Genomic DNA, 26,787 nt, shown 5'->3' with positions numbered 1-26,787 from the left:
AAAGAGCCACCACACACAACTCGAGCCAGGACAGAGGGTGCGAGGAGGAGTTCACTGCTCTTAGGGTTGTTGGGGAGTCTGAAAGACAGGCACCAAAAAACTGTATTTCACAAATATCTGAGTGCCTGCCGTGATATAAGCAATAGCAGTGAACAAAAGAAAGGTCCATTCCTCTAACAGTTCACAGTTTAGCAAGTGTGACAAATCTATGAGCAAATAATTTCGACTGAATATGGTAAGTACAAGTTTGAGGGGCCTTTGCGGTAACCAGGTAGAGATGTCCAGGAAGCAACTAGGCCTTAACAGGTCTGAGATGAAACTGAAATTCAAGAATGAATGCTTAGGCATTAGTAGAACTCTTGTGTGTGGATGAAATCAGCCAAGGAAAATGTATAGACTAAGAAGTGAAATTAATTAAGGAGTGAGTCCCAGAAAATGACATTTTGAAGACAGGCAAAGCCAGTGGAAAAAAAGAGGGAATGAATAACCATGAGCTTCAGTTGTCAGAGAGGCTGAATAAAATAAATTTTGAGAAGAAATTACTGGACTTGGCACTTAAAAGGCCGTTCGAAATTTAAGCAAGAACGACTTCATGAAGCCATTAGAGAGGAATTCAGACAACAGAGCGTTGAGGATGCAAGTGACCGAGCAGAATTTGATACAAATGGAAGCACTATGCTTTTTCCAGCAGTTTACTGATAGATTGATGGGAGGACTGGATAAACACAGGAAGGGGAAGGGCTTTTGTTTTTTTTCATTTCCTTAAGATGTATGACTTGAACACTGAGGAGAAGGAAATGGAGAGGAAGAGGCTGAAAGCACAGGAAAGAAGAACTATAACCTGAAGCAAAAGTCTTGTAAGGAATGGGAGGGAATAAGATTTAGGGCAAAGATGGAAGCATTATCCTTCAACACCTGTTTCTATCAACTAGAAACACACGACCGAATGATGGGTAAAAAATATAGATCAATATATAGGTTAGGGCATGAGGTTAAAGAAATTGACTGTTAGACTCTGTCATCTGCTTAGAATGGAGAGGAAGGGACAGGGTTTGTAAAGTGAAGGTGTGGAAAGGGCTCAGAAGGAAAAGGGCAGCAGAAGATTGGAGTAATAAAATGGATTGCTGAGTAGTACTGGAGAAGGGGTGGTGGGTGGGTCTCTGTTAAGTTCATAGCTATACTCATCTGACAATAGTCATCTCTCTGTCCTCCAGTTCCTTACCTGTGTTTAAAATATTTGGTAATTAAGTGAATTAACTAGAACCCTGGTGTTTTCAAACGCGTGACAGGCTTTTTTAAAATGCAAATACGGAGCCCCATTCCTATTTATTCAGAATTTCTGGGGGTGAGGCTCTAGCAAGTGAATTTTCCAGAAGTGATCACCAAGTGATCTTGAGGGGCATTCCTGTTAAAAAGCACGGACCTAGAAGGTAATCAACTGGCTAGAAGGGAGCTAACGCAAAATACAGCTATTACTATATGGCCCTTAGACAGGGTGTGGGACAGTACTCGGCCACTCAAGAAAGCAAAGATTTCAGGAACTAGGGAGGTTCGGATCAGTAATGAGAAAGTTATACACACACCACAACATACTATTAAATGAAGCGCGTTAAGGTGAAGCTGGGAGCTTGAAAAAAAAAAAATGTAATGATGAAAAATGAAAACATTTTAAATGTTCGAAATAATCTCTCACCTCAGACTATTAGACTCAGTGTCTTACACCTAAACTTTCTGTCATATTACTCTCGAGGCTTAGCAGTACCAAAGTGGAATTCAGAGTGCTACAAGAAACAGGGAAAGAGAGGAAATTGCAGGGACTGCTCATGGAAAGGGAGAAAGAGATAACGGGGTGAAGGCAGATGGGACGCGGACGCCTCTCACTGCCCAGACAACCAAGGACCTGGGACGCGGAGTAAAGAAGACCCCGGAGCCGTTCTGGCCTCGCCTGGCACTCACCATCACCTCAGGATCTCAGCACAAGGAAACAGGTATGGTTGCGACAGGAAGGATACACCACCAACACCAACGCCGGGTTACTCTGGCAACAGAGCTCCACCTACTGCCGTACTATGCGTAGGCCGCCACTGCCCGCCTCTTCGTCCCTATTGGCTAAAAGTAAACTCAGCTCCGCCCACCCAATCGACAGACCCGCCCCTTCACTCCGTCGCCTGGGGCGACGGAACACCGCCTACCTCGTGCCAGCATCATCACTTCCGTTTGGCCGACAGATAACCCGGAAGTTCAAACTAATACGCGGCTAGGGTCCAAATAGTTTACATTTTATTTTTTAATAAGGGTTCATCCAGTTTTCACTTACTGAAGTCTTACAGAAGATGTTCTGTGTTACTTGAGTTTAAACGCACCACAGAGTGTGTTTACCTTTTTCTTTTGGAAAAGTATTCCGGAAACGAAACCCTGAGTAATCGGAAGTGATTATTTGTGAACCAGAAGCTTGATGTCACCAAGGCCTGGGCGGATTGGCTTCGGAATGTAAGGGTAGTGTGTGGAGAAGTTAGCCCAGTGAGATCTAGACGAAGAACCTGTAAAGTGAGGCCCCCTGCAATAGGAAGAGTAAGAGTCTGAGAGGTAAGTCCAAACACGGACTTGTGTAACTAAGAGGGCATTTTGGAACGGGACGGCGGTCTGAGTTGAAGTTTGGTGTTCAGTCGCTTTGGGTTAAAGGAAAGGTTGCCTGTTGTTCCAGGAAGGCTTGTTCAGACAGGCACGGAACTTGGGATTCGATTTCTGGGGACCAAAGAGGTTGACAGGCTTGTCGCTTCCATCCTGCCGCCTTCATACCTGTTACCCACTCCAGACCCATCCTTCACCCCCTTCCCTCGGTGTTTGCCGGCCGACACTGGCTGTGCTCGTACATTTCGCTGCGCATCTTCTGAGGGCTCACTGCTCTTTCGAAGGGTCTTTGGAGACCTGTTTTCAGAACAATAGGAGGCGGGTTTGTGACTTTTGAGGAAGGTAGTCGTGGGAGACGCTATGCTGAGTTATATCGAGTACCCGAGTGATCATTTTTGTGGTGAAACCAGTTGTCATCCAGTGTCCCAGTTCATCATACTCATAATCACTGCATTAGTATCACCTTCCTTCTCACTTTCTCCACTGAATCTTAGCCTGTACTGTAAGACCATGCATACATTTCTGAAAGCATATGCTATGCCATTTTAATTTTATTGCCAAGAAGTGCAAATTATCATGAATTTTTTGTCGCTTGTTAAACATCTGAACAGAAGCTCCTCTCTGATATATAAAGTGAACAAAATAGTGCCAATAATGTCTCCTGAGAACATAATTAATTACTTTTAAATTCCTGGTGTCATATCAGTGATACAAAAGCCCCTACAGTAACTACAGTACTCTTTCTGAGCTAAATTTAAGGACACACATCTGATAATTTAGAATATACTGGTGGTAATTTAGAGTATACACCGAAACAGAAATTTGAAAATAAACCACCCCTAATTTTTTTGAGACATTTGGTAACCATAACAATATCACCTTGTGGAAAAGGGCTATAAGGGGCACCTCCTAAATGCAGAAGGAGAATATCACAGTATTTAAATTACAGGGACTTAGTGAATGTGTTTATATGGTATTGTTTTAATTCTTTCATTTTATACATTTTTAGGTTTTTCAGTAGAAGTCTTGGGGTGCATTTTTATTGGTGAAAAAAATGACTACTCTTGAAAGCTTAGAAACCAAAGGTAAGTGGTCTTCTTTTGCTGATAATTGTTTTTAAAACATGAAATTTATGATGATAGGACAAAGGAATGTTTGAGCCAGGTAACCAAACCCCATAGAGCCCTTGGGAATCATTTGTGTTTCATATCTCTTCATGTTTGTTTCTTAATGCTGTGTTTACATTTCAGTACTACAGATACACAGGTGAATAGTAACATCATTTGGTAGTATTTATTAGATGACTACTACTGTTAAACAGTAGTGTAAAAGCAAATTTTTATAGCTATGTTCTCTGTCCACTAGAAGATTAAGATTTAAATAAATAAGAATATACATTGTAAAAGATTTGGGTAGATGGACAAACAACTAGCAGGTATAAAAGACCTTTTTCTTATTGCATTGGTTTGTTAGGGCTGCTGTAACAAAGTATCACAAACTGGTGGCTTAAACAACAGAAATTTATTGTCTCACAGTTTTAGAGTCTAGTAGTCCAAGATCAAGATGTTGGCAGAGCCATGCTCCCTCTGCAGGCACTAGGGAAGGATCTGTTTCAGGCCTCTCTCCTAGTTTCTGGTGGTTTGCTGGCAATTTTTAGTATTCCTTGGCTTGTAGACACATCACAGTGATCTCTGCCTTTTTGTTCACATGGCATTCTCCCTGTGCATGTGTGTCTCTGTGTCCAAATTTCTCCTTTTTAAAAGGACATTAATCATATTGGATTAGGGTGCACACTACTCCAGTATGATCTCATCTTAACTAATTACATCTGCAATGACTTTATTTCCAAATGAGGTCACATTCTGAGGTATGGAAGGGACACAATTCAACTCAGAACATTTGCGAATAACTACAGTAGTTACTTTTTAGTCCTGCCTTGCTTGTCCTTTGTATAACATTTCATACTATTGATCATTCCCACTTTTTGAAATACTTTCTTTCCTTGATTTCCATGACTTTACTCTTATTTTCCATCTACTGGCCCTTCACTGTCCAATGCAGTAGCCACATGTGGCTATTTGAGCTTAAATTAGTATTTTTAAAAATTAAAAATTCAGTTTCTCAGTCACATTAGCCACATTGAAGTGCTCAATAGCCACATGTGGCTGGTGGGTATTGTATTAGAAAGTGCAGATATAGAACATTTCCATAATTGTAGAAAGTTCTGTTGGACACCACTGCTCTAGTTATAGTTTCTTTTTAATTCTCCTCTTCTTCTGGTTTATCTTTTAAATATTAATGTTTTTCAGCCCTCCTTCTCTTCTACTCTCACAGCTTTAGTAATTATAAGGATGGCTTCCAAATCTATCTATAGCTCAGATCTCTTTCCTTGTGATTCAGACCCTTGTAGCTTACTGTCTACTGATTATCTTCACTTAGACATAGATAACAGTCTTAGCATGTCCCAAAGTGAGCTCCTCTTGATTCAGGTTATTCTTGGGTAGAGTGAGTTGTGGAGGTTGGAGCTGTCAGTGAGAGATGGGAAACTATTTTCTAGAAGCCAGTTTTGCAGCAAGCACATCTCCAAAAGCAAACTCTTTAAAGGGGGTTTAAATGTGTTTAGACAGCGAAGATCATGCCAATAAATATTTAATTGAATTTAATTCAGCTGAGTGCAAGAGCATTTCGGGGTCACCAGAGGCTTTTTATAGTATTAGAATAAGCAAACCAGAAACTGAAATGAAAGTAATAAGCTGGGGATTAATGGGAAATAAGAGCAATTAAATCATAACTACTGTGAAAGCAGTTAGCATGGTACTTGGCAAAAAACGAAAAACTAAATACGACATTATCATTAGTAATTAGAAGTTAGTTATTGCAAGGCCTCTGTGAAATTATTTATTTGTTGTTACTTGTTTGTAATGAGGATTAGAGTTATAAAGCACATTCACATACTTATTTCATTTGATCTTAATTTTACAGTGAGGTAGATAATTCAGCTGTTAGTCCTAATCCTTCGTTTAATATCATTTAAACTGTTGTTAGTGAAGAGTTACTTGTATCACATGGCCTGAGAAAAGGTGCACTTATATGGTTGACATTTGTCAGTTGCCTGCATTTCCTGTAACTGCCTCAGAAAAGAAGCAAGATTGGCTTATAGGGACAGAACTTCTTCTCAGCAGACATTTGAGCAATACTGTCATCATGAGAGGGATGTGTCCTTGCTGCTAAGGCTTTTTGAAAGGGAAACATGCAATACATAGGAACAATTAGAAAATTAGAATTTGAATCCAAAACTTTTGGGGGAAGCAAGGTTGAAATTAAAAGTAAAGGGATTGGGCTTCCCCGGTGGCGCAGTGGTTGAGAATCCGCCTGCCAATTCAGGGGACACAGGTTCGAGCCCTGGTCTGGGAGGATCCCACATGCCGCGGAGCAACTGGGCCCGTGAGCCACAACTACTGAGCCTGCGCGTCTGGAGCCTGTGCTCCGCAACAAGAGAGGCCGCGATAGTGAGAGGCCCGCGCACCGCGATGAAGAGCGGCCCCCGCTTACCGCAGCTAGAGAAAGCCCTCGCACAGAAACGAAGACCCAACACAGCCAAAAATAATAAATAAATAAATAAATTTATTAAAAAAAAAAAAAAAGTAAAGGGATTAAAGTCAGACAGTGTAGTGAAAATAGACCAAATAGGAAGGTCTGAGATGTTCAAATATTTATAATTCCATAAAATAGTCTAACTTTTAACTCTAAGTCTGTGGAACAATAGTTATTAGGTGTAAAAGGAGTCCATGAACAGATAAATTAGAGAAATGCTGGACTAAGGGAGAGATTATACTACAGGACCCTTCAGAGCCTTTTATATACTAATGTACACTGTTCAGCTCCAAAGAGATATACGTGGTTTGCAGCACTGCCCACACTTATTTGACCGGGAAGCTCTTTTATTTGCGGGGCCTGTGACAAAAGGAACGTTTGGATTCCACGTCAGTAAACGTGGGCCTGACTCTTAAGTCCACTGCCTATAGCATATTTTTCTAATTTAGTGGTAAGTAAACTTCATTGGGTGATACTGGTGACATATAAAAGAATATTAATTTAAAATTACCAAGTGATGATCCCTAATTTAACTGTTTTATAACTGAATCTGCATAAGATCTGAAAAATTTGTCAGATTATGAGTTAGTAATTAATGATTTCGTGTAGAGGAAAAAAATTGAGCAGTTTTTAAATGAGTTAGTTATTGGATGTTAAAAGGAAATCTTCTAGGTGGTGTGTTAATGTTAACATTGATGAACTTCCATAAGCATTTACTCACCTTTTCTGCCCCAAGCACCATTTCATTAAGCTGATGATACCAAGATTAGGAGGCAGTCCCTGCCCTGAGGAGATCTCAACAGTTTAGTCTAGGAGAGAAACAAATTACTTTGAAACACTCTTGTATTTGCATTATTCTGAAAGCAATGTAGGATGGGGGGGAGGGGTAAGGTTATGTGGTTTGCCCAAGGTCACACAATGTGTGGCAGTGGAGACTGAAGTTTTTTACTCAGAGTCTAGTCTAGTTTTATTACACCATCCTGCTGACTCTGAGTATCTGTCTTCACAGACTTAGTTTTATCAAAGAAGGAGAAATGTTTGTTTCATAACAGACTATAAAATAATGTTCTTTTTGCCTCAGTATTCTAGAGCAAGGGTTGGCAAATTATGGCTCTTGGGCCTGCTGAGAATATTTGCAGTCTGATAATAGGGAACACGAACTTTGAATCGCACTTAAGCCAGGTGTTATCCCAAGTAAAAAAGAACTCTTTTCTTTTCATTATTAGACCTATATACCAAAAGAAACTTCACTCAATTATTATAATTTGAATTTCATTTTTAAAATTTTGTTTTTTCTCTTCATATATAAATGCCTATATATCAATAGTATCCTTAATTTTGCCTCATGGTCCACAAAGCCTAAAATGTTATCTGGCCCTTTATGGGAAAAGTTTGCCAGCCCCTATTGTACAGTATTATTTGTTCTCTTGCTACATTTCACCAATTTGGGGGAAAGGCAGTGAGAATGAGCCATAAACCTTAGATATGTTTTAATTCTTTGATAAGTGATCACTTATCAAAGAATTAAAAGTTAATTCTTTGATTAACTTAATGGAAGTAAATGGAAGTTAATTAACTTAGTGGAAGTTAATGTTGATGAGTAATTAAAGAATTGTTTTGTTGGTTCCCTTCAAAGAATGGGAAGGGATTGATGTTTTGCTTTACTTAAACATTACTCATAATTACAGAGCTGGTACCATAGATCACTGTCATCCCACTTGACTGAAGGTAATTGCTCATGAATGTGCCCTGGATTGGGCCTAGTGCATATGTAATAAAGGTTTCTATGTGGGTCACAGAGAAAATAGAATTATGAAAGTAAGTTACTGGGCGAGAAAATGTAAAGCCCTGATCCCCTCTTGCCTCCTTGCCTGTGCACAGTAGCTAGAAGCACAGTTGTTACAAAGAGGGAGCTGCCATGTGAGATATGGTACAGCTTTGGGACTCACAAGTGCTTGAGTAAGTAGAACAGTTTAAATTAAGGAAGAGTAAATTGAGTTTGAACCAAATTGATTGAATTTCTTGATTGGAATTTTATGACAGTTTTGTTTGAAAAGAGATTTCTGTTAAATACCCATTGTTTCTTTGCCTTTTAAATTTAGCATTAACCATTTTGTGATTTGTTCTTGAATCTCCATTACCTAAAATTCCAAATCAAAAATGTTATGACTTGCCTAGAAATCGTATTTAATCTTAACAGATGTCACACCTGCTTCTTATTTCTTCAGCTTCAGTGGGCCTGAATGGCATAGCTCTAGTGTGTCTTTTTGTTGTGTTTTTTTTATTGTGAATCTGTAGTTAATTCATGACTCTACATTACTTCTTAAATGCCAGGATGTCTTAGTGACGAAATTAAATTTGCACGAGATAGAGTTAGACAAACTTGAAAACATATTTTAAAAGCATGGGAATAGGCCTTTATTTTTAAAACAGTTCAGTGGGGATTCTCCTTCTCCATGCTGATGTGCTACAGCATGAACTAAGTACCAAACCCTTTATTTCACTTTCGGAAGTGTTCCTTTGTTCATCTTTTTGAAAGTAGAGTCAGTCCTAAGGCTCAAGGTATGTCTTAGTTAACATTTAATACAGAAATGACAAAATATTTTATTTTAATATAAAACGTTTTGTTAAATAGAACACCTTAATTATACCTCAGATGTCTTTCTACCTCCTGTGTAACATGACTCAGGAATTCCAGTACATTACTACATACTTAGGAAAAAGTCCCCAAAAATCTGATAAATGAAAAAATAGTCCTAAAGTCTGATGATATAACTTTGTAAAACTTTAGCATAAGAGAATAAAAGGCACAATTACATTTTATGATATTAAGCTTTTTCTCCCCTTAATCAAGATCCAAAGTTATTAGATTTTTTTAAAGAATAATAATAAAAGCAATAGGAGGTAACATTTAATGAGTGCTTACTGTGTCATTCTAAACACTTTAGAATGTTTTCTTATTTACTTTTAAGCATTGCAATAGCTCATGGATATGGAGCATGCAAAAAATAAAACTAATAAAGACATAAGTAATAGATCTACTGATACGTCAGTAGGGTTATTTTGTGAGGCAGTTTGACAATGCAGATCTTCACCTGACACATTAATTCTCTTCTTGGGAATTTATTCAAAAGAAACAATTCAGAATTTGAAAAAAACCCTGTAGGCATAAAAATATTCACTAAAGCATTTTTATAATAAAAAATTGGAAAGAGTCTAAATATCCAACAATAAAATAGTAATTAATTAAATAGTGCTATATTAACTTGAAGGAATAATATAGTCATAAAATGAAAATATGAAGACTAGCAAAATAGAAAAATATATTAAGCTTATAAAGTTAATTATGAATATAAGTATATAAAAATATTGAAGAAATTTGAAGTAATGAAAAGTTATTTTAGAATGATGAGAATATACGTAATTTTTTCTTCTTAATATCTTTTAATCATGTAATGTTTTAAAAAATAGTAATAGAAACCAGAAGATATGTGACTGTGTATGATGATAATCTGTTCTACTCTGTAGGTTCTGTATCTATATAACTAAGTTTGGAAGAAGAAGAAAAATAAGCTTATTAAAAAGTAGAAATCTGGGAGGGATGGATTGCGAGTTTGGGATTAGCAGATGCAGACTATTATATATCAAATGGATAAACAACAAGGACCTACTGTATAGCACAGGGAACTATATTCAATATCCTGTAATAAACCATAATGGAAAAATATATGAAAAAGAATGTATACATACATATAACTGAATCACTTTGCTGTACACGAGAAATTAACACAACATTGTAAATATATACATTCAAATCATATGAATATATGATTTGGCTAGATAGTAATGAATTCACCAAAGACTGATCAATAGTCCATGATTGTTCAATTAACATTTTTGTAGAAATCAAATTTCTGTAGAAATATTTTTCTACCACTTATTGCAAACTTATTATCTATTACACAGTAATACATGTTATCTTTTTACATGTATGTCCTGTCTCCTCAAGTGTAGATAGTAAGTTTCTTAAGCATAGAGGTCCCCACTACCTCATACAATGTCTGGCCAATATTAGGCACCAGGCAGCATGTTTGTTGCCTGTAAAACTCAAAAGTTTATCATCACCATTGTTATATGTGCTTGTCCTTTTCCCCTCCTCTTGCTTCCATTCATTTATTGTTCATCAGATAGAGAGTTCTGGGTACAAGGCACTTTACTAAGAATATAGTGGTAAACGAGTGACACATAGTCCCTACCCTCATGGAACTTATATCCTAGTGGAAGGCACAAATACTATATAACTGATTACACTGAAAAAAATGTTTACCATTTTGATAAATGGTAAACAGAGAAAGGCAGGGTCTTTGCTCTAGGGGCGTGTAAACAAAGAACCTAGCCTAATCATGGAAGATTAGAGAAAGGCTTCCCTTTGGAAAGGTTAAACTGAGATTTGAAGGATGAGTAGGGGAGAAGAAGTTAGGAAGAAGATTCCAAGAATGTTCCAAGAAGAAATGTCTGCAGAGGAAGAGGAAGGCATTTGCTCCTATTGAGACACTAAAAGAAAGCAAGTAACACTGGAACTTAGGATCTGAGGGAGTGAATGGCATAAATTGAGACCCAGGGGATAGGCAGGGGGCCAGATCACCAAGGGCCGTATAGGCCATGGTAAGGATCTTGGTCTTTATTCTGAGAGTGATAGGAAGCCATTCAAGGGTTTGATGCAGATCAGATCTGCATTTTTTTAAGCTCACTGGGCTTTTGCAACCTGACAAATAGGGCTATTAGCAGAGGCAGTAAGTTCAAGGTTGATGAGGCAATAGTTCTGTTTGTGGAAGGCCTCCCAGACCAATTAACAGCTTAGTTCTGGAGTCATATTCGGACTCAAATCCCAGTTTGACACTGATGATTTGGACAAGCTAGTTAACCTTTCACAGCCTCTGTTTCTATCTACAAAATGGGTACTATTGTGCTTACCCCATGAAACTTGTAAAAATTACATGATATTGATGCATCTGAAGGACTTAGAACTATGTCCTTGGCACATAATAAATTGAATAAAAGCTAATTATCATTACCATTCCTAGGTTTTGGCCTCCATTTTCTCAGATGTATGCTGGACTTGTAAAATGGCAAGGAATCTAACTTGTAACTCATAGGGATGTTACTGAATATACTAATTCAAGAATTCCGTGTAGGTTAGGTATCATCTCAGCCATTTCCTCAAGGTTGCAACATTTCCCATTCTACTTTCTAAGCTCTAAACCACTTATTTTCTTGAATCAATTAGTGAAATTAGCCCTTTCTTGGAGAAAGATGACTCAATGAAACTTCTTACACTGCTTAATTTGAGGTAAGGTAAAGTAGGAGAAAAGAAACAAAATTTTTGTTATTTGACTGGAGCAATGGTAGTACAGTGGTGAGCATAGCTGCCTTCCAAAGGTTATCTAAACTAAGGACGGCTAGCCAGGTTTGTCTTATATGAGGGGAGATTTTTTTTTTTTTTGGCTGCATTGGGTCTTCATTGCTGCATGCGGGCTTACTCTAGTTGTGGTGCGCAGGCTTCTCATTGCAGTGGCTTCTCTTGTTGCGGAGCACGGGCTCTAGGCATGTGGGCTTCAGTAGTTGTGGCATGCGGGCTCAGTAGTTGTGGCTCACGGGCTTAGTTGCTCTGCAGCATGTGGGATCTTCCCGGACCTGGGCTCGAACCCGTATCCCCTGCATTGGCAGTGGATTCTTAACCACTGCACCACCAGGGAAGTCCCAGAGGGGAGATTATTTTAATTGAGCGAATTAGTAAATGTGTGCAGCAATGTATTAAGTGTTAAAGAGGAAAGGAATGGGAGCTACCATTTATTGAATGTCTGCAATTCTGTGCAAGACACTTTTGACACTTGAAGGGGCAGTGTGTGCAGTGGTTAAGGCCTCAGTCTTTGGGACCAGGCTGCCCAGAATTGCATTCTGCATCTTTTACTTACTAACTGTGTGGTATGACTTTGGGCAAGTTCTTGAACCTCTTTGTGCCTTATTTTCTTCATCTGTAAAATAGAGCTAATTATCTTTACCTCAAAGGGTTACTGTAAGGATAAATGAGTTATGTGCAAAGTATTTAGAATACTGTTTGGCACATGGTAAATCTTTTATAAGTGTTGTTTGTTACTTAACCATTTTCTCATTTAAGACATAAGGTAACCCTAGATGTACTGTTAAATTCATTTCATGGAGGCTAAAACTGAAGCTCAGATAATTGCAGGATTTTGTCCAGGATTGTACAGGTAGCAATCGTGGAAATGGGACTCAAAACCAGATCTGGCTGATCCCAGAGTTCATGTCATTTCTATAATACCATGCTCCTTCCACTTGTTTAGGGCATGATGCCTGACCATAGTGTGCTTATCAGACTTATTGGGAAAGTAAGATTTAGCATATAACAAAACCCATAAATGATAATTATGGTTCATGATTAAGATTCAAACTGAATGTTTGAGATAGTAAGTAGCATAGGCATTCAGAGAGTAGACTAGAACAGTTGGGAAAATTTAATGCAGAGTAGAGTTTAAGCTGACTTCTTAAAGGGACAAGTGAGAATCACAGTAAGTGTCGAAAGAAGCCATTTAAGAGAATAAGAAATAGCAGAAACAAAGGCCTAGGAGAGAGAGTATTAAGGAATCTGGTTGGATAGCTTGTGAAGCATTCTTTGCTAAGAGTTCACAAAAACAGGTCAATCTATTTTGAGGTAGACACTTTCAAATACATATATACATAGCTTATATTTATTTTTATATTTAACTAATATTATTGAGTGTCTACAACATGCCAGGCATTTGATCTTATTACATTCTTTCGTACCACAACCCTGTAGCATAGTTGTTACTATCTACATTTTGCAGATTAGGAACTAGAGATTCATGGAGGGTTACATTATTTACTTAGGATTATACTAGAAAGTAGAAGTTGAAGCCGGACCTTGATTCCGAATCTCTTGCAGTTTCTACCAAGAGAGAAACCATTTATTTAAGGAAAGTTTGAACCTGAAAGACTTTGTTCATCTTTTGTTGACACATGATTGTTTTGAAAATTTTTACTCTAAATTTTTTCCCTTTTTTTCAGTACCAGGAATTCTGAATGCAGGGTAAAGCATGTTTAGCATTTTCCTGGCATTTCTTTTCAGTAAGTAGTTTATGTTTTGTTTTCCCGTCTATAGTCATCCTTACTTCATCCCCAATTCGAGGAGCGGGAGATGGAATGGAAACTGAGGAGCCACCTAAATCTATTGAAGTTACTCCTGGAATCCAACCTATAAAGCATCACATCCTTCCAAGTCCACGAAAGAAAGCAGTTCCATCAGAGAGCCCAGGCGTTCTTCAGCTAGGGAAGATTCTCGCTGAAAAAGCAGTGGAAGTCGAAGCTGTAAGAATATTAGTTCCCAAAGCCGCTATAACCCATGATATCCCCAACAAAAATGCAAAGGTTAAGTCTCTGGGACATCATAAAGGAGAACTCCTTGGCCAGCCAGAGGGAGTTGAAGAACCCAGAAAGGAACTATCCGAGGTAAAGAATATATTGGAAAAGCTCAAGAACTCTGAAAGGAGGTTACTACAGGACAAAGAAGGTCTTTCAAACCAGCTCAGAGTACAGTCAGAGGTAAGAACAGCCTTAATAGGTTTAATGAGTACCTCTCTTTATACCTGGGCCTTCTGAGCCTGCATGTTAGAAAACAACACTTCCTCTTGCAATGTCATTATAACTTGTCATTTATCTAAAAAACTTCCTCTTAAATTTCTCATTCTCTTTAGTGCCTCTAATAGAACTAGTTTATGTTGGGAACTTATCCTCTAAACATGGTTGAAGTATGAGGTACTTTGGACAATGTGAGGTACTTTGGACAAGACCACCTATAAGTTGTAAAGGAGGTTACAGTTATGAACTTGCAGACTAGAGATTGACTAAGTAAGACTAGTTAATAATCCTTGCTTTAAGGATCCATAAATTCCAAGTATTTTTGTCTGTGTATAGATAATACTTAGAATAAAGAGAATGGTGGTATAAGTATCAGTATCTTCTTTGTAAATGGAAAATTATCTATAGTGCTTGATTGACTGTCTTTAATCTTTACATCTTAGTAATTGCCTTACCAGCCCCACTTTGCCTCTCTGTTAGATTATACATCTTTTTGCTAGATGTTAGTCTTTGTGACACCATGGTTAGTGGTTGTCATCCAAATATATTTCTAATATATTTAATAATATATTTTAATATATTTTTAAATAACTAATTTCAAATTATAAAACTAGTACATATTTATTTGTAAACATTTTAGAAAATACAGAAAACATAATGAAAATAGTGCTACCTATATTATACCATCTGGCTATAAATGCATAATTATACATACTGGGTATATTTTTGCCTTGTAACTCACTTTTTTTAGTTGTTTTTTAGTTGTTAATACAGGATATTCTATTAAAATATCATTATTAATAGCAACAGTGTTCTTCAATGACTGCACCATATACCAATACCTTTTATTGGACATTTATGTTTTAATTTTTTGCATTTTTGATAACAATGTGAAGAACATGCTTATAGACATGTGAATTGCTTTCTTTGCTTAAATTCTTAAAAATAAAAATCCTAAGGCACAAAGAAATCAATTTTTAAATGTTGGAAAAGATTTATAAAACACTTTGTCATATCTTTTAGCAAAATTGATTGGTTCAGTTTTCTAATATTTTGCCTTTAAGTGTTGACTGGAGGCAGTTTGTAATTTTTATGATAATGATTTGTACTCTTATAATAAGAGGCTCAGATTATAACCACATGGACTGTAGATTAATAGAGATAAAGACATGGTTGTATACATTTTGAAACTTAAATATTTAATATCACTTTTTGATACGCACTTTTAGTAATGGAGGTCCAAACTACATGAAACACAGTTTCTCTTTTGTTCATTTTGCTGCATTAAAGTCACTGGCATCACTTTGAGCTTGTTGTATTGGTCATGATTTCCTCCAGGTCAATCGTGAGTTAAAAAAGCTGCTGGTGGCTTCTGTTGGGGATGATCTTCAGTATCACTTTGAACGTCTAGCCCGTGAGAAAAATCAGCTTATTTTAGAAAACGAAGCCCTAGGTCGAAACATAGCTCAGCTTTCCGAACAGTTAGAACGGATGTCGATACAGTGTGATGTGTGGCGAAGTAAATTCCTTGCAAGCAGGTATTTTCTATTTTAAATAGTATTTCATTTCCTAGCTTTTGCTCTATCAGATTTTTGACCCCTAATGCAAGAAAATAGATTGTAGTGTGAAAATTTCTGATTCAAATTGTCAGAGTACCTCATGTATTATTTAAGATGTGGACTCTCCCTCCTCTGGATGGTCATACAGTCTCCATAAATGGAAAAGTGGTATCAAAAATCTCCTCCCTCATTCCAGAATTCTGAGTTACTCTTCTATAGTAGAAATCACTCCTACTACAATGTTTAAGATCAAAACAAAACTGTAAACTCAGGCAATTAATAAATACGTAAATTTTTTAAAAGACTATTTTTCCCCACCTTCTATCTGGAGAACTCAAATATCATTGCCACTCCGTACATCATATTTTGTCTCTCGTGCTCTGTTCTTATAGCTCATTTTACTACATGATAGAGCTTCCCAACCTTTTTCTCACCATGCACAAACAGAAAATGATAACATCTGTATGACATACTGTATAGCATACTGGATGAGGCTACTCTCCAGTAGAGGTGAGAACCCCAGGCCCCTAGAACCCCCAGCCCCTAGAACCCCCAGGCCCATGGACACACTGGTAGTTGGGAAGCTCTCTTATATATTATGATTGTCTATTTATCCCCTCCTTCCAACTTTGAGTTACTGGAGAACAGGATCTGGGTGTTATCCATCTGTGTATTTCCAGTGCTTAGCCAAGTGCTTCACACATAGTATGTTTCATAACTATTGATTTAAGTTTAATTTTCTCACAAATACCAAAGGCTTCCAGCCTGTACCTTAAGAACCACTGATTGTAATGAATAAATCTTTAGGAAAGTATTTTTTCATGTTTTAATATCTGTGATACTTTCTAGTAATTGATTACTCTGTTAAAATCCTTAATTTGTTTTCTAATTGTACTAATATAGGATCTATTTGGCGAAATGAATTTACTGTTTATTGACTTAGAATGAATATTAATTAATTCTCATTGAACAGCTTAAGAAGCAAATCATGCATATATTTTACAGATTACTGTAATATGTAACTTTTTTTTAACATTCTGATCAATGCTGATAGTAACACTCTAAGGGCAATAATAATTAAACCAAACTTTATTGATATTTTAGTTGATTTAATATTTTAATGTCAGAATTGTTTTCATTTTAAGGAATTCAGTGGTTACTGTGGTCTGAGACTTTAGTTTTAAGATTTTCAGCTGAATAAAAATACTTCAGAATTTTGCTTCAGTTCCATCAATAGAGAATTGGTTAAATACATTTTGGTACATCCAATCAGAAGAAAACATGAAGCTGTTTTTTTTTTTAAAAAAAGGGAATGAGTTAGCTCTATGTGTGCTAATATGAAAAAAAATCACCAAGATAAATTATTAGGTGAAAAAAGCAAACTATAGAAAAGTTTGTATTAAATAATCCCTTTTTTGTAAATAATATGAATATAGTTATTTTTACACATAATTTTATGTTGATATACACATAAATTATTTTTTTCTAGAAAAATGTATTGGTTACTTTATTGATTACTGATTATAAAAGAAGGATGGGGATGTTGGACAGGAAGAAGGACTTAGTTTTGCTTTTTTATAAATCTTTCTATATTTAATATTTTTCTAAGGACAAAGAAGTAATTGAATGGCAGAAAAATAACTCATTTTTTTCTCTTAAGTTTTCCGTATTTAAAAAACATTTAAATAATGTTATTTTTTTCCCAAAACTTGATTAATCTAGAGTAAGACTGAAGTACATTCCAAAGTCACTATATAGGAAAGTTAAAAAACTGTTTCCTTTGTCATTCTGTAAACAGATATTTTAATTGAGTCCCTTTAATAAGTTCTAAGCTCATAAAGATTTTAAATGGTTTTTAGTGAAGATTTAAAAACTGAGAAGTAATTTGACAACGTTAAATCTTTTTTGTAAGTTTTTAAAAATGACAGTCACAAAGGTAGTATATTAACTTCTTAACACTGTCAGAGAATCAATATGTAAGGTTTTAATCTTTTCCAGGGTTATGGCAGATGAGTTAACCAACTCCAGAGCAGTTTTACAGCGTCAAAACCGTGATGCACAGAGTGCTATACAAGATCTCCTGAGTGAACGGGAACAGTTTCGTCAGGAAATGATAGCTGCGCAGAAGTATGGCACTTGTTTACATTCTGAACTCTTCTCCTTTCTCCTGCAATTTTTGTTATTGAGATAGTTCTTTAGTATTTCTACATTTAATAACTTATTGAGCATATACATTTTAAAACAGATGCCCAGGGGAGGGAGAAGGACTGAAAAAACAGAAGACATGCTTCTTTTATTCTTAATTGGGGAGAGAATTAGTTACATCTATAATAGAAGAAATCCCTGGATTTAAAAGTAGTTTTTGGTTATAGTTATAGCAGTTTTGTATGGTTTTTGGTAGAAGCCAAAAAGCATACCGGTCTTTCCTTTGGAAGGAGATCTTTTTGAGGACTGTTCTACAGTATTAGAGCTTACTTTCATGTCTGTATGCACCAGAACTGTCAAAATTGATAGTCTTCCTTAAATGTACTTTATACTTTTATGTAGTTGATTTCTTACAAATCAAATAAGTAAAGGTCAAGAGAAAATCAAAGGGGAAATTAGAAGAATGAAAACACAATATATCAAAATATAAGATTTTGTGGGAGGCAACTAAAGCAGTGTTTAGAGGGAAATTTATAATTTTAAATGCTTATTGTAGAAAAGAAAAAAGGTCTCATCAATAATCTAAGCTTCCTTCTTAAGAAACACAAAGAGCAAATTAAGCAGAAGGAAGAAAAGGATGAGAGCAGAAATAAATGAAATAGAAAGCCAAACACTGGTTCTTTGAAAAGATAAGTTTACAAAACCTCTAGGCAGTATAATCAGGAAAAAAATAGATACACATGACTAGTATCAGGGATGAGAAGGAGAGGGGTACACTACTGATTCTGTAGACATAGGAAAGATAATAAGGGGATGTTATGAACAACACTATGCTAATCAATTCAACAACTTAAATGGACGATCTCCCTAAAAGACCCAAACCACCAGAGTACTCAAGAGCAGATAACCTGAATAGCCCTGACCTATTGAAGCAATTTACTTTGTAGTCAAAAACCTTCTAGTAAAGGAAACCCCAGGCCTATATGGATCCATTGGTGAATACTAACAAACATCTAAGGAGGAAATAAAACCAAATTTACACAAACTTTTCTAGAAAATAGAGAAGGGAACAATTTCCAACTCATTTTATGAGGCCAGCATCATCTTGACACCAAAACCAGACAGAGGCACTACAAGAAAACTACAGGCCAATATCGCTAATGAATACAGATGCAAAAATCCTTAACAGAATTTTAGTGATTCAAATCCAACAGTATATAAAAATGTTTATAGATCGTGGCCAAGTAGGTTTTATCCCAAGCATTATAAGTCGGTTTATCATTTAGAAATCAACCAATGTAACTCACACAAAAAATTATCATATACATATACCATATGAATATCTCAATAAATGCACAAATCAAATCAGTAGTTCTATAATACTGTATGAGTATACTATTATATTTTACCTGTACTAAAATATGAGAACTAAAAAATGTACTGTTTGTTGAATGATTTCCAGATAACCATAAAATCAATAAGTGCTTTCTGTAATCTGACTTATTTTACCAGACTTCCTGATTTATTGAACTCTGAGAGAAAGATAGAGGAGAAAGATACTATATGATTTCAGAAATATGCTTCTCATTTATTCATCATTCTTGATTTTTATATTTTATCCTCTGATTAATATTCAGTGCTCATGTGTGGTCTTTGCAGGTTGTTGGAGGAGCTCTTGGTCTCCTTGCAGTGGGGAAGAGAGCAAACTTACTACCCTAGCGCGCAACCTCACAGCACAGCAGAACTAGCATTAACAAATCACAAGTTGGCAAAAGCAATAAATTCTCGTCTTCTGGGAAATGTTGGCACTAATGGTCAAAAAAAGTTTCCATCAACAGTTGAATTCTGCAGCACCCCAGCAGAAAAAATGGCTGAAACGGTAAAATACTTCTCTTTCGTGATCTGTGGAACCTCTAAGACTGTCCTCTTATTGAAATGTGACATGTTGTAATGGAAAGTGCTTGGCATTGGGAGTTAGGAAATATGGGATCAAAATTTGATTCTCATACTAATGAGCTAGTGATCTTGTAGAAAATTATTTCCTCCTCTGAGCTTTAATTTTCTCACTCTATTCTTGAGGAGAAAAAAATGTAGTTGTTTTTAAAGATGACCTATTTTTTAGCTACTGAATCATTGATAATGCTTTTCTTGAGCTCATTTTGATATGAAAACCACTGTGTAGAATTTTTAATTTAGTAATCAAGAGTAGATAATTGATTACTTCTGGTCTAAGATGTTACTTGTTTTTTCCCCATATAGATGGGAATGTGCCAGACTCCACAGAATCAATTAGTGTAGACCTGGTACCTTCAGTCCTGCATGAATTAAGGGCTCATGCAGGTGACCTGTCAAATACTGTGGTCTCACAGTTCTACAGCCATCCAGGTTCACCCTCATTACACTTCAGTATCTGACTCCCATGTCCCCATCATAGGCCTTGTCATTACCAGAACTTTTCCACTTTTAAAATCTTCAACATCTCTCCATGAACTGTGATCTCAGCTTTTCTTTCCAGCTCCAATTCTATCATTCTGAATACCCCTGTTCCTTGATCACATCATAATTTTTATTCCCTTGGGCCCTACATTGTTTTTCTTCATCTCATCAGCTAACTCTCCTGGCTTCTTTTCCTGCCATAGCTTGCCTAGACTACATTCTTAAATATGTTTCTTTCTTATCCTTCTCTCAGGTACCCTGAAAACCCCATTCTTGTGTCAGTTCAACTGCTTGCCTTCTTGGTTTCTATACCCATCCAACTATTACCTCAGATTCAGCAGATGACTTTGGTTCCTTGTTCACAGAAGAAAAAGAGGGCAGAGGCAGAAAATTCCCTCAAGGTCCCACTTGCTATCCAGAAGCCTAGCTATATGGCAACCATCCTTACATATATTTCTGTTACTGGAAAGGGTGTCCCTCCTCCTTTCCAAAGCATAGCATGTTCCCTCAGGCTCATCAGGCCTCCACCAACAGTTCTTCTATTGGCTCTTTCCTTTTGGCTTAAGAACATGCCCAAGTGTCTTCCATCTAAAAAGGAAAAATGTTCCCTCTATCCTAAGTCCTCTATATATGGTCTTATGACCTTCCCTTCACAACCAAGAATCTTGAACAAGTTGTCTGTACTTATTTCTACTTACATACCATCCACTTCTCAACTCCTGCCATTGCTTAGCTCAATAGACTTCCAGCTCCACTGTTCTCAAAAAGTACTCTTATAAAGGTCATGAATATTTAAATACTTTGTCATGTTTTACTTCATCTAGCATGCCTCCTTGATACTCCCTTTACTCATGTGACATTACTCTTTCTTGAACCTCATGCTGCCTCTCTGAACTCCTCTTCATAGATTTTCCTCCTTTAAATGTTGTTGTTCCATAGGAACCTGTTCTCCATGCTTTTCAAACTCCTTCAGTTACTGAAACGCCATACTCTCCCAGCTCTTTGCTACTTCTGTGACCATTCTTTCTCAGTGTTTGATGGAGGGTGCGGGGGGCAGAATTCTCTTTCTGTGCCCACTCTTGAGCCTTTCCTTACATAACAGACTTTCTATATTCTCTAGGGACTATCCTAATCCCATAGCTTTATGCTTGTGACTTCTTCAACTGTGACTTCTTCAACTTCTTCAAAGGAGACGTTTTTATCCTGAGTTAAGAGACTTACATCCAGCTGGACATCTCCCTATGCTTATCCCATAGACAGCTAAAAATAGAACAACCTCTTTTCTCCTTGCTTTTGCATTTGTATTCCCATTCTGAAAAAAAAAAAAAAACAGTAAAATAACCTGCTTCTCTTGTATTCCTTAGCTTAGCGAACTATACCTACTACATAGGGATGTTTTGAGGATTCCATAAAATAATACATATAAAGCCTGTAGCAGTTTCCAATAAAGGTACAGTAATTTCTCAGTAGATAGTAGGTATCATTATTATTATATCCTTCATCCCTCTAATCCTGTTGCCTTTATAAGTCCTATCAGTTCCTTCTGATTTATCCCCTCTCCCAAGTTCAGACACCTGATCTCCAGGCTAGACTTTAGCAATAGCCTCCTCACCAACATCCCCACCTTGCTTTTGACCTGCCTCCACGCCATCCTCCACTGCCAGTGAGTTATTTCAAAAATGCCAATCCCATCATTCTTGGTACTGCTGTTCAGAGGGCTCCCAGTCTCCCTCATTACTGAACCTGAGTTATTTCATATTGTAGAGAAGGCCTTTCATTAATCATTATTCCAGTTCCCCTTCTCTAGGACCATTTTCCAGGTGTGTCCACCCTCTGCACTTCACATCCCAGCAGTGTTAACCACTTTCATTCCACAGATAGGCCACTGTATCTAATGCCTCTGTACATACTTTCCCTCTGCCTGGACTGCCCTCCCAACATCTCTCTTCTTGCCCAACCACTATACTGCCTTTAAGAATCAGCCTTCCCTGAATCCCACAGGCAAACCTAGATGTTCCTTCCTCCAGGCTTCCACTGCATTTTGTACATATATATATATCTAGTATAGCTCTTTATCATGTTAAATTGCAATTGTTTGATTCTCCATCTCTCTCCCAAACTGTAAGTTCCTTAAGGAGCTTATGTCTTACATTTCCTCAAGGTCTGGCATAATCCTTTGTACAACAGTAGGTGTTCAGCTGTTTACTGAATCAGTCCCTGAAACTAAACTCATCAGCTTTATCCAAAATCGTTTCTCTTTTTCGATTCTTTTTGTTGGGAAATGGTGTTGCTGCCTACCTGGTTGCTGCCAGTAGCATCTGGTATAATTAACTACTCCTGATATCTTGAAACACTCTCTTCCCTTGGCTTATGTAACCCTACACCCTCCTATTTCACTATACAATGGTGGGTAGCCTCAAGGCTTGGTTTACATCCCCTTCTCCCAATCCTTTATCCACCATATTGTCTCATTGAACAAAACTGACAGTCCTACTTCCTTAGTGTCTCTTGGACCTTTTAGCCACATTGCTTCAAGGTCAGCATTTCTTAGCTAGATTATTGCTGTAAACTCCCTTTCTCTGTTCTTCCCATGTCTGCTTTAGTGCCCACTCCTTCCCTCATCCACCTGCTGTGTATAGAGTGATCTCTCTGAAAGGCACCCTGCTTAAAATCCTTCCCTATCACTTTCAGGCTAAAATCTAGAAACCTTCTATCTACACTGGTATCTCGGTCTCCTTTAATTGTATTCCTTTGGCATTTTGTTTCTCTCTCTAAAGGCACATAATGTAATAACATATATAGCGAGTTGGGGTACTGTTATAATTTTCCCTTCTAAATTTATAAGCAGCTTTAAGATAAGTCCTTTATCTCTGTTTGTCCAGTAGCATCTAACCACGTTCTGTAAAAATAGAAGGATATCAAAAACTAAATTGAAAAAGCAGTAATCCAGTAGAAAAACAGAGGTACTGAAATAGAATGGTAGCTCTTAAATGATGCCAGGACATTTTTAAATTAGCTATAGCTCTTCGGGTACATTGGTAACTTAGAAGGACAAAAACCTGCTGGACAATGAGAGCTAGGGAAACAGACATCTCAAGCCATTTCTGAAAGCTGTTTTGAATAACCCTTACATAGAAGGAGAGAAAGCTCTTTCCCCCACTGCTTTTCCCAATTCCTTTCCAATTCCAGTACCTGCCTCCTTTGCCCAATAACCCATGCTCATCATATGATGATGGTTGGAAGAATATGAAAATGAGAAACAGGAGCTATGAGCCAGCCATGTTATCCTTGCCCTTAATTGGAGAATTTTTTTCAACCCAAGAGTTCCTCCTGTTGTGGGTCTCAGTAAAGGAAACAGAATAGGAAAAATCAGAGGAGAAGAAGAATTAAGAGAGTATGGTGTCCATGAATCCAAGAAACAAAAACATGATCATTAGCATAAAATATTGCATATAAATTAGAAAAAGAGAAATGAAAACCATTGATTTTACAAGTAAATGATCAAAAACTTTGAAATAACATTTCAGTAGAAGAATGAAGGCAGAATCCCAATTCCAAGCAGCTCAATGAAGGACTGAGGGAGAAAGGTAGTGCATACTTTTTGATTAAAGATAAAAATCAACATCACTTACAGTAAGATTGATATAACCTAATTTTTTTTTATGTTTTCATATATTTTCATCAATATGCATAAGAGTAATTTCATTATTTTTAAAAATAGGTAACCTAGGTAATATAATAACTTGACATCATTGTCAAATTTAGAGCTTTTTGAGAAAAGGCATAAGTTCTCTAATCAAATTCATCATTCAGATGTTATTTTTTATGGCAGTTACATATTAATGAAATAGCACTTATTGGTAGTTATATATTAATAAAACCAAGGGCTTTTAAGTCCTTACTGCATACATCTGACATCACCTCTTATTTTCCTTAGGTTCTACGCAGTTTGGATCCAGTAAGCTGTACAGAGAGCTCACCTGATAATCCATTTTCTAAGTCTTCACCAACCACCTTACTTGCTACAAAGAAAAATATTGGACGATTTCATCCCTATACAAGATATGAAAATATAACTTTCAATTGCTGTAATCACTGCCAGGGAGAACTTATTGCCCTTTAACAGTCAATATGTTGGAGGCACACTATAGAGTCATTATTATTTGGCAGCTGGGGTTCTTTTAATGCTAGAAGTATTATCACTTTCTATTTAAATAATATATATCCCCAAAGATGTTTCATGTACTGGACTCCGGATTACCCTTTCTTAATAAATATCTCAGGGTAAGGAAAAAATGAAACTGTGTAGATATATTTAAAATAGACAATACAGGCATTACAGGATGGTTTTCCTAAAGGACTAAAAGAAAAAGATTCTGTACCTTTCTTTTAGGCCCTAATTTATTATTTATCTATCTTGCTATATATTTTACATAAGCAAACTAATTTCTGTACTCTAAAGCAAGGATTGGCAGACTACAGCCTTGGGTCATATGCAACCACACCCATTCATGTACTGTTGTCTGTGGTTGGTTTCATGTGCTACAACAGAATTGAGTAGCTACAACAGGGTTTGTATGACTAGCAAAGCCTAAAATATTTACTATCTGGTCCTTTACAGAAAAAGTTTTCTGACCCCTACTCTAAAGTAAAAGTAGCTGGCAGGGGTCGGGGAGAGAGTGGGATAGGAGTCCTTTCCCTTTTTGGTGATTTTTAGGGGCTACAAAGGAGTCTTATGGAAATACTGTGGGTGAAGGGACTACTTTAAAAATAAATGCTATATGTTAGGAAACTTTTAAATATTTTACAGCCACCTTAACAAATGCTTGAGCAAAACATGTTCTCATTTTGGTTTTGTGCAGGGGATTCCATATTTTGAATGGATGCAACTTGATATATAGAAGAAACATTCTAACTATTGAGCTCATTTTGGCAATTGCAGCACAACAGGAATATCCAATTTGATACTTACGAAATATGGCAGAGAAAGTAGGATCTTTCTAGAACATTGTTCAAACTCAAAAATGCAATTCATCAATTAATTTTTATGTCATATATATTATTATTTACTTATGACTGGCTATCATCAAACATCCTTTTATACACCTTTAAAAATGTCCACAAAATGTTTATACCAAATTACCCTAAGTGGTTGCAGAAGTGCCTATCAGTAAAGAAATCCTCAAAAGACAAATCTGATCAAATAACAATATGTTTTAATGTCAACTTAATGGTTTTGTTCTGTTTTGTTTTGGTCTGATTCATCTGAGTTATAGTTTCAAGTGGCAATAAATTTCTCTACCTTCTTTAGTGTGAATATTTATTTATTTTTCCCCCAGAATGATGTGCTTCAATTCAAGTCTTCATCTAGCTTATACTATTTACAACTGATTCTTCAGCCTTTCCTTTAGGTTTACTTAGTATAAAACATAGAAGAAAACATAGAGGAAAAGCTCCATGACAGTGGATTTGGCAATGATTTCTTGACTATGACACCAGAAGTACAGGCAACAAAAGAAAAAAATAGATAAATTAAACCTCATCAAAATTAAAACCGTCTGCACAGCAAAAGAAATAAGCAACAGAATGAAAAGGCATCCTACACAATGGAGGAAAATATTTGCAAATGATGTATCTATCTATTAAGGGTCTAGTGTCCAGAATAAATAAAGGGCTATGACTCAACAACCTAAAAACAATCCAGTTAAAAAATGGGCAAAGGAATAGACATTTCTCCAAAAAAAGATACACGAATGGCCAATAAGCACATCAAGAGATGCTCAACATCACTAATCATTAGGGAAATGCAAATTGATATCACTTCATATCCATTAGGATGGCTATTACCAATAAAGCAAGATAACAAGTGTTGGCAAAGATGTGGAGAAACTGGAACCCTTGCGCATTGCTGGTGGGAATGTAACATGGTGCAGCCATTACTGAGGACAGTATGGAAGTTCCTCAAACAAACACACAATTGCCATATGATCCAACAATTACACGTTTAGGTACATACCCAAAAGAATTGAAAGCAGGGACTCAAAAGGATATTTGTATACCAATGTTCATAGCAGCATTATTCACAATAGCCAAAAAATAGTAATTCACATGTCCTTTGATGCATGAATAGATAAAATGCAGTATATACATGCAATGGAATATTATTCAGCCTTAAGAAGGAGTAAATTCTGATATGCTACAGCACAGATGAATCTTTAAGACACTATACTAGATAAACCAGACACAAAAGGGCAAACAGTATATGATTCCACTTATTTGACATACCTGAAATAATCAAATTCATAGAGACAGAAAGTGGAATAGTGGCTACCCAGGGTTAAGGGAAAGCAGAATGGAGAGTTTTGTTTATTAGGTACAGAGTTTCAGTTTGGGCTGTTGAAAATTTATGGAGATGGATAGTGGTGATGGTTGCACAACATATGAATGTACTTAATGACACTGAATTTTACATTTTTAAAAATGGTCAAAACCATAAATCAGGTAATACATATTTTACCACAATAAAAAAAAATTATATACATACACTCTTGTAACCACAAACTAGTGGCACACCTCTGCAACTGTTGGTTTAAGAGTGTCAATAATAACAGTTAACTGAGCTAAACAAACAAGAGTTCATATATCAACAAGCTAACATTACACCTTAAGGAACTAGAAAAAAAAGAGCAAACAACCCAAAACTAGCAGAAGGAAGACAACTGAAGTTAGGGTGGCGATAAAATAG

General features: G+C 36.6%; 3 protein-coding genes and 1 long non-coding RNA gene across 8 annotated transcripts in view; 2 read left to right on the top strand and 2 right to left on the bottom strand.

Annotated features, from left to right (window-relative positions):
* NME7 (NME/NM23 family member 7) overlaps nt 1-2,102 on the bottom strand; it is a 244,738-nt gene extending 242,636 nt beyond the window's left edge. The window contains exon 1 of one of the 4 annotated variants that reach the window (XM_082393989.1): nt 1,957-2,102. In XM_082393989.1, the coding sequence (XP_082250115.1) occupies nt 1,957-1,959 (3 nt within the window). In that variant the 5' untranslated portion in view covers nt 1,960-2,102. The remainder of the gene's footprint in view (nt 1-1,956) is intronic. The other 3 variants (XM_082393990.1, XM_082393987.1, XM_082393988.1) reach the window with 3 other exon arrangements.
* LOC309636198 overlaps nt 1-26,787 on the top strand; it is a 937,790-nt gene that overhangs the window by 824,607 nt on the left and 86,396 nt on the right. The gene's annotated exons all lie outside the window — the stretch shown is intronic.
* On the top strand, nt 2,278-25,348 carry BLZF1 (basic leucine zipper nuclear factor 1). The gene is made up of 7 exons (XM_082393840.1): nt 2,278-2,586; nt 3,641-3,716; nt 13,427-13,866; nt 15,241-15,440; nt 17,460-17,588; nt 19,266-19,485; nt 23,980-25,348. Exons 2-7 carry the CDS (start codon nt 3,686-3,688, stop codon nt 24,163-24,165), a joined length of 1,206 nt encoding a protein of 401 aa, XP_082249966.1. The 5' UTR covers nt 2,278-2,586; nt 3,641-3,685; the 3' UTR covers nt 24,166-25,348.
* Nucleotides 2,594-26,787, bottom strand: part of CCDC181 (coiled-coil domain containing 181) — a 56,048-nt gene continuing 31,854 nt past the window's right edge. Inside the window, exons 7-8 of one of the 2 annotated variants that reach the window (XR_014244430.1) lie at nt 6,947-7,034; nt 2,594-2,928 (exon numbers count right to left, since the gene is read on the bottom strand). The gene's annotated coding sequence lies outside the window, so the exon portion shown is untranslated. Of the gene's footprint in view, nt 2,929-3,722; nt 7,035-26,787 lie in introns of those variants that run through there. The other variant, XM_082391278.1, reaches the window with a different exon arrangement.

This window comes from Balaenoptera borealis (genome assembly GCF_965194805.1).
Source record: "Balaenoptera borealis genome assembly, chromosome: 1".
Lineage (NCBI taxonomy): Eukaryota > Metazoa > Chordata > Mammalia > Artiodactyla > Balaenopteridae > Balaenoptera > Balaenoptera borealis.
The sequence above is the reverse complement of the archived record's forward strand: the minus strand, read 5'-3'. Positions and strand labels throughout refer to the sequence as shown.